Source organism: Fringilla coelebs (genome assembly GCF_963513975.1).
Source record: "Fringilla coelebs genome assembly, chromosome: 30".
In the NCBI taxonomy this organism is placed as follows: Eukaryota; Metazoa; Chordata; class Aves; order Passeriformes; family Fringillidae; genus Fringilla; species Fringilla coelebs.
The window spans coordinates 523,267-531,452 of record NC_140056.1 but is presented as its reverse complement, the minus strand read 5'-3'; the positions used below and the strand labels follow the sequence as shown (position 1 = coordinate 531,452).

At 53.3% G+C, this 8,186-nt stretch overlaps 1 protein-coding gene across 1 annotated transcript; it reads left to right on the top strand.

Annotated features, from left to right (window-relative positions):
- Positions 1–368: 368 nt before the first annotated feature.
- Positions 369–7,940, top strand: RACGAP1 (Rac GTPase activating protein 1; the record flags this gene model as incomplete). Its single annotated transcript, XM_084223508.1, has 17 exons — positions 369–409; positions 1,530–1,618; positions 2,146–2,348; positions 2,694–2,830; positions 3,031–3,100; positions 3,314–3,367; positions 4,090–4,167; positions 4,286–4,403; positions 4,553–4,683; positions 5,102–5,266; positions 5,829–5,924; positions 6,119–6,317; positions 6,511–6,616; positions 6,884–7,016; positions 7,101–7,236; positions 7,469–7,577; positions 7,865–7,940. The coding sequence occupies exons 2-17, from the start codon at positions 1,534–1,536 to the stop codon at positions 7,938–7,940; spliced, it is 1,896 nt and encodes a 631-aa protein (XP_084079634.1). The 5' UTR covers positions 369–409; positions 1,530–1,533.
- Between the last annotated feature and the right edge of the window lie 246 nt (positions 7,941–8,186).

The following is an 8,186-nucleotide window of genomic DNA, read 5'->3' as shown; positions in this document are numbered from 1 at the left end:
TGGCTTTGCTGACCGTAACAACCAGGTTTGGCCTGAGAAGGGCTCTTCCTGCCCAGCACAGCCCCTCTGGAGCGGCGGACAAGGAGCAGGCCCCGGCCGGAGCGTCCCGGGCCCTCCCGGCGTCCCCGTTGCTACGCAACGCGTGGCTCCAGCGGCCAGCAGCAAAGATGGCGCCCGGGCGGCTTCGGCGCGCGCGCGGCCGCGCCCACGCCCGGTCCCGCCGAGCAGGCAAGCCACGCCCTCAGCAGACATGGCGCCGGGCTGGCTTCAGGAGCGCGCTGAGCGCAGCCAATGAGAGGCCGGAAGCGGGGAGGCGGGGCGCTCGGGGATTGGCTGGCGGCGCGGATTCAAACCGGAGCGCGGGGCCGTTGGGGCTGCGCGCGCCGCTGGGGCCGGAGCCGCGGCCCAGGTGAGGGAGCCTGAGGGGAGCCCGGGGGGCTCGGGGGAGTGCGGGGCCGGGCCGGGAGGAACCGGGGGCTCGGGGGAGTGCGGGGAGCCTTGAGGGCTGAGGGGAACGGACCCCGGACCCGCCCAGGCCCATTCCACCCCGGTGGTGTCGGAGCGCCGGTCGCCCGGCTCTGAGTGCGCTCCACGGGCCGGGCTGGTCCCTGCGGCCTCCCGGCCTCGGGGGTCGCGGTGGGCGCGGGGATGGAGGTGCTGGCGCTGGTAACTGAGGCACCGAGCTGGGCGTGCCCCGTGCTGTGAGCTCGCACGGGCAGAGCTCTTCCACACCTCGCAATGCAATTAATAGAGAAAGTATCGAGGTATCGGTGTGCCTGTGAGGTCTGCACCTGTGGAACAGGTACCTCAAAGCCTTCTGTATTGGCGGGTTGTTCCCTGCTGGCACCTCTCCCAAGCCAGCTCATGCCCCAGCCCCGGCTGCCCTGCCTGCCCCAACCACCTCTCGCTCTCGTGAAGTCATTTCTGTCTTGCTGAGCTGGAGACTTTCCCCTTCACTGCCTCTGTTTATGCCGTTGTTGCTGCTGTTTGAGAGAAATGTGCTGACTGCTTGAATTTTAACAGCTATTTGCAGGAGGAGCTGTAAGTTAAAATGCAGCTAAATTTAAAACTGTATTAAAATTCTCCAGAATGTTGCTCCTATTTTTATCTTGCAAAGTGCTGAAAACTTGCAGGTTTTTAGTGGCCTAGATAGTACCAAGTTATTTGTAGACAGGGCACGGGCTGTGTTCTGTATCCTTTCAGAAGGGAAGGACTTGGGATCCCTCTTCTTGCCTTGGGTTCTGTGCCATGCTGAGGGATAGTGGAAGCACTAAGGTGGGCAGATCTGCCTCTCTCCAAGACTCTGTTATCCATAAATTGTGCAGGGCTGTGGATTTTCATTCCCAATGAGAAAAAGTAGATGCATGTATCTCCATAAAACATGAGTTTTGTTGGTGCAGCTTCTCAAACCCGCTTGAAAGCATTACAGCCAGTAACCCTGAGGCTGGTTCTCTTTCCTTTGGGCTGGTTTCTGCTCGGAGGGGGGAGGGAAGGGCTGGGCTGCTTGTTTAGCTGTGGCTTTTTGGCAGGAGGATGGAGATTGCCATGGTGAACCTGCGGGGTCTGTTCGAGCAGCTCACACGCCAGGCTGAGCTCCTGAGCGAAGGAAATGAATGCCGTGAGTTTTATTCCAGAAAAATCTGCTGAAGATGCTAAAACCAGTCTGATCTGGGTTTTTCCTTTGTGGAGAAACATCATGTCCCAGCTGAATTTATGTGCAGGGCCATGTTCTGCTTGTAGCAGACGGGCTTTGTCTCGTGTTCCAGCTCTTCTGGCCGGTGCTGACAGGAAGGGCTTGGTCTGAGAAATGGAAGAGCTCATGGGCATCTCTTGTGTGGCTGGGTTGGCCCAAAGGCTGGGGTCTCCATGCCTCGGCTGGGAGCTGGTTGGGCATCAGGAGGAAGAATTTCTTCCTGGAAAGAGTAGTCAGGGATTGGAGGGGTCTGCCCAGGGGGGTTTGGAGTGCCCATCTCTGGAGGTGTCCAGGGAATGACTGGAGGTGGCACTCAGTGCTGTGGGCTGGGTGACAAGGTAGGAATGGGGTCTTTTCCAACCTCCAGAATCCTGGGATTCAGTGTGAGCAGATACCTGCTGTCAGCTGCTCCTCTGCTTGCCCAGCTGAGGCTTCATGTGTTCTGTCCCCAGAGTTTATTCAGTTAGCCAAGAACTTTGAGGAGAACCGGAGGAAATGGCAGAAAACAGAGCAGGAGCTCGGCAGGTACAAAGATCTCCTGATGAAGACGGAAGCTGAGCGCAGTGCCCTGGACGTGAAGCTGAAACACGCCCGCAATCAGGTGGATGTGGAGATCAAACGGAGGCAAAAAGCTGAAATGGACTGTGAGAAGCTGGTGAGTAATTCCTGTGTTACCCAGCAGTGTGGAGACAAGGCGATTAAACTGCATTGATCAGTGGCAAAGAAGGACTGGCACTCATGGGGAGGAAAGGAAAAATAAAAAGCAAGGAATTGGCTCGGCTCCTCGGAGCAGCCTTCTGCTTTGATCTGGGAAAGGAGACTGGCTGCTGATAGAGCTGAGCTGCCATTACCTGTCTGAACTGCCATTACCTGCCTGCAGCCATTAGCAATCCACTGACACAAGTTCGGAGAGCTTATCTCTGGTATCTCAAGCACTGGGTCGGGTCTTACAGTAATTAAACACAGTGTATCCAGCTGCTGATGTTATCTGTGCTGGCAGGAGCGGCAAATCCAGCTGATTCGGGAGCTGCTCATGTGCGATGCCTCCGGCAGCATCCAGCTCAGCGAGGAGCAGAAGTCTGTCCTCGCCTTCCTGAACAGGCCACAGGCTTCTGTGGGAAGTGCAGGCAACAAAAGGTAGGGAAGCAGCATTTTATCTGAAGCGTCAGGCATCAATCCAGCTGTCGGCCCCTGTGACACATTCCTCACCCATGTCAACAGCTCCCCTTTTTGTTCCTCTTTAAAATACGGCTCTTCTGAGTCAGTGGGATTGTTCTGGAACCGTGACTGACTGAAAGCCAAACTGATACAAGATTCTTCTAATTTTTGTTTCTTAGGCTGTCTACAATAGACGAATCTGGCTCAATTCTGTCAGACATCAGCTTTGACAAGAGCGATGACTCACTGGTAATGTAACTCCATTTCTGAAGTTCTCCTCCCCTGTAAAGCCTGAGGGGAGGGGGTTGATCTCCAGAGACCCTTTGTGTTTGGATTGCTGGGATATTAACCTGGCTGAGCTGATTTGCATTTCCCGAGTGTGCTGTTGGCTAAAATTTGATGAAAGCCCTGGCTAAGGGCTGTGTGCTATTTACCATTAACCAGAGCTGTGTCTTTCCCCAGGACTGGGATTCCTCGGTGGTGAAAGCTGTCAGGCTGAAGAGAAGAGAGAAGCGGGTATTGTTCAATTGTTCCTGTCACATAGTTTGCTTTGTTCCCCCTGGCTGCCACAATGCCACCATCTGTCACCTCACAGCCACCTGTAGTGACCTCTGAGCCACTAAACACAGTCAGACCTCGAATGAATGGCTGCGCTGCTGCTGTGCTGGTTTAGATTAAAGTCTAGGTCTGATATCATTGTTTTTGTACTGAACACGAGTGGAGTTCTGTGTATCCTGGATTTTTTCTGTCTGGGGTTTGCAAGAAAACACTTGGAGATTATTAACAACTCCCAGATTAGGGGAAAATGATGTAGGAAGTTAACATTTTTCTATTCTGTAAAGGAGCTTGTGCTTGTTCTACTTTAATCTGCCGAACATACAGGTGGGAAAGAGCCTGAAACCATCACCTAGTGGAGCTGGGAAGAGTCTGGGACTTGCTTAGTTGTTGTTTTTTGTGTGTGTAGTTTGTGGGTTTGTTGGGGCTTTCTTGCCCTCCTTTCTTAGGTCGGGTTTCTTTTTTTTTTTTCTGATCTAAATTATAAAGCTGGCTAGGAAAATTTTAAAGAGGTTCTCTAATTCTTCCTGGGACCTCCAAGGTTGCCATGAAACAGAGGTTCCCCTGAAGGACTTGTCTGCACACACCACAGATGCATGAAGTGTTCACTGGCCATCCTGGGCCAGTGTAATGCCAAGTGAGCAGCATTCCTGCTTTGAGACAAGGATGTGCTCTCTTTTCAGCGCTCTTCCAGGCAGTTTGCTGAAGGCCCCCCAGCTCCTCAGAAGAAATCCAGGTCCATTAGCAACACAGCAGACCAGGTATGGTGGTCACAGCTGGGTTTGTGTACACCTGGCCACAGTTCCTGCCTGTTCCCAGGGCTGCTGGAACTCCTGTGTTCTGTCAGCACTGCTGCCACTGGTGTATCTGTCATTCCAGGCTAATGAATCCATAGTAGCAAAGACCACTGTGATGGTCCCCAACGATGGTGGCCCAATTGAAGCCATTTCTACCATCCAGACTGTGCCTTACCCTCGGAGGAGCCGCAGGAAGAGTGGTAGGTGTAACATCCCCATCCTGTCCTGACACAGCTGCACCTGAAATGTTCCTTATTCCTTCCAGGACCTGCGACCTGCTTCTAATTTATGAAGCCCATGCTTTTGGGGGCAAAGTGTGATTCCAGCCTCTTCCTCTTGTGTCTTCCAGGTCCTTTGCAGCCCTGGAACAGCGAGTCCAGCATAGGCAGTAAGCAGCTGGAGTCCAAGCAGGACAGCGATGGCTCCAGCACCCCCCAGCACAACGGGGGAGTGAGGCTGCATGACTTTGTTTCAAAGACGGTGGGTCTTCAGGCAGGAGGAGGTGGAAAAGCATCTCCTTCCATCTTGGAATGTGTGTGATAAGAGGCTGCCAAGGGAGGTTTAGGCTGGATGTTGGAAAAAGGCTCTTCTCCTAGAGGGGGGTCATGCACTGAACAGGCTCCCCCAGGAATGGGCATGGCCCCAGGGCTGCCAGAGCTCCAGGAGGGTTTGGGCAATGCTCCCAGGGATGCATAGGGTGGGGTTGTTGGGGTGTCTGTGCAAGGCCCAGAGCTGCACTGATGATCTCTGTGGCTCCCTTCCAATTCAGGCTATTCCATGATTCTGTGATTAGTCTCAGGTCAGTATGACCTGTACCAGAGACCTGTTACCCAGTTGAATTCCTGCTGAGTTACTACACTGCACTAATCTCTCCCATCTGTGTGCTCTGGATCACCAGGTTATCAAGCCAGAATCATGTGTCCCGTGTGGCAAGAGAGTCAAGTTTGGGAAGATCTCCCTGAAGTGCAGAGACTGCCGGGTGGTGGCTCACCCCGAGTGCCGGGAGCGCTGCCCCCTGCCCTGCATCCCCACGCTGACGGGCACGCCAGTGCGCATCGGGGAGGTGGGTCAGGGCCTGGGGCTGGCACCACCAGAGGGGCCACCCTGCCTCGGGCCTGGGGCTGGCACCACCAGAGGGGCCACCCTGCCTCGGGCCTGGGGCTGGCACCACCAGAGGGGCCACCCTGCCTCGGGCCTGGGGCTGGCACCACCAGAGGGGCCACCCTGCCTCGGGCCTGGGGCTGGCACCACCAGAGGGGCCACCCTGCCTCAGGCTTGGGGCTGGCGCCATGGGGGCCACCCTGCCCTGGGACTTGCTCAGCTCCAGGGCTGCCTTCCCCAGCAAAGCTCCTGTTGCTCAGATCTGCATAATGACATGCAAATGAGCTCGCTAATGCATCATTGCACAAGCAGAGAGGGGGTGTAGGGGTGTGATGGTAGGAGGGCGTTGAGTGGGGAAGGTGGCAGCTCTGGGCAGGCGATGCAGCATTGTGCTGATGGATGTGATGTTTCTTCATCAGTCCTGAGAAGAGCAACAAATCTTGCTGTGAATTCCTGAGAGAGTATTTTCCATGTCTTGGTGACTGAATCCATCTTTTTTTTTTACTTTCCCTTCTGCCTTTTAGGGCACCTTGATGGATTTTGTCCCTTCTACTCCTCCAATGATCCCTTCCATCATCGTGCACTGTGTTAATGAGATTGAGCAACGAGGGCTGCATGAGGTAAGAAGAAAATGAGTTGTGAAACAGTGCCAACGAAATGGGTTGTGGTGTTAGGGAAGCAAATTGTTAACCCAAATATCCCTTATTTATGGCGTGCATTGTGCTGCTTAGTGGGTGACTCAGGTGTGGGGAGAAGGTGGGGATGGAAGAAAGCCAGTTGACCTCCTCCTCTGAGCCAAGCTTTGCGCCAACAGACGGGCATTTACCGCATCTCTGGCTGTGACAAGACTGTGAGGGAGCTGAAGGAGAAGTTTCTCAGAGCAAAGAACATTCCTTTGCTCAGTAAGGTGGACGATATCCACGCCATCTGTGGCCTTCTCAAGGACTTCCTGCGCAGCCTGAAAGAGCCCCTGCTCACTTTCCGGTTAAACAAGACTTTCATGGAAGCTGCAGGTGAGGAATGGCTGTGTGACATCTCCAGCTGGAGCCCTTGTGCCTGAGTTCTAGTTGGGCAGGATACAAGATTATTAGCAAACCTTGAGATGTTTCTGGCTTCTTTATTTCTCAGGGTAGCTGTGAGTGTGAGGGGAATACTGCAGCTCCTGGGAGCACTTTCTTAGGTCTAAATATTCTTTTTTCCTGCTAGAAATCCCAGATGAGGATAACAGCATTGCTGCTATGTACCAAGCAGTTGGAGAACTTCCTCAGGCCAACAGGGACACCTTGGCTTTCCTCATGGTCCACCTGCAGAGGTACCTCCTGATGGACAGGGGTGTTGGAACGAGGTGATCTCGAAGATCTCTCCCAAGCCAAGCCATTCTGTGACTTGGAAGGGGAAGATTAGTCCACTGGTGCTTTTTGGTACTTTTTCTAATTGGGTCTGGTTACTGCTTGTGAGCATGAACTCTTCATTCTGGAACAAACCTGCTCATTCAGAGGCCAAGTGTGTGTGGGACAGGGGATTTGTATCACAAATGAAGGGGGGAAGCTACATTCTTTCCATGTTTCTTTTAATGCAGGGTGGCTCAGAGCCCAGACACTAAAATGGACATCTCCAATTTGGCCAAAGTCTTTGGCCCCACCATCGTTGCCCACGCGGTACCAGATCCTGACCCCGTGACCCTGCTGCAGGACACGAAGCGCCAGCCCAAGGTAGGACAGACGTGGGGATTGTATGTCTTCCACCCCAAGCCATTCCATGATTCTGTGGTCAGTGACTCACTGGTGTCTCTGTAGGTGGTGGAGCGACTCCTGCTGCTGCCCATGGACTACTGGAGCCAGCTGATGATGGTGGAGCAGGAGAACATTGACCCAGCACACGTGATTGAGAACACCAACGCCTATTCCACTCCACGGACCCCTGAGGTCCAAGGTAATCCTGCCTTCTGCTCTGTTACTAAAAACAACCACCCTCAATCCACACAGCCTGGGAGGCTCTCAGAGCCAGCAGCTTCTCACTTCATGAGGCAGAGGGAAAAGCAAAGTGTGCCAGGAAATGCCAGATTTGTCTAGTGCTTTTCACAGATGCCAGGGAATGCCTGATGTTCCCTGCATGGCAAAGAAATCTTCAGCTGTCCCCACACTGTGCTGCTCTCTTTTGGCAGTGAGCATCCTGGGCCCTCTCACCACCCCAGAGCACCAGCTCTCCAAGACTCCCTCGTCCAGCTCCCTGTCCCAGAGGGTCCGCTCCACCTTCAGCAAGACCACCCCCAAGTGAGTGCCAGGGGATGCTGTCATGCCATGTTTGGGATGACTGCAGGGGATTTTGGGGGCTCTAGGAGAACTGAGACATTTGGGGGCACTTACCTCTCAGTGAGCCCTCCCTTAATCTGTGCTGTGGGAGCAGCAGGTTTGGGTAACAAACATCCTCTCATGGTAGGGGGAGGAACATTGTCTGGGAGGTGGGTGAGATTTGGGTGAATGCTCCCTGGAAAAGGGACAGTGTTGAACCTCTGTGACCAGAATTCCAGACTGATACTCTTGTGTTTCTCTTGAATTAGATTTGGGAGCAAAAGCAAGTCAACAACCCAGTTTGGGCATCAGGGTAACTTCTTTGCCTCTCCTATGCTGAAGTGAAGACCTGGGAGTTGGTCTTGTCCTGGCATTTGCACACCAATGCTCACAAGTAGAAGAAATGCAGGTTGTCTCCGTGGCCTCTGGCAGCTTATATGAAATAATGTTTTGCCTTTTATCTTTCAGCTTAACTAAGACTTTTAATGGGATTTTATAGTGCAATTTATTTTTATTATCTAATGCTGAGCTGAATGTAGTATTGGTGAAGACAGTAACAAGCAGGATTTGTTCAGTGTTAATCATTAAAAA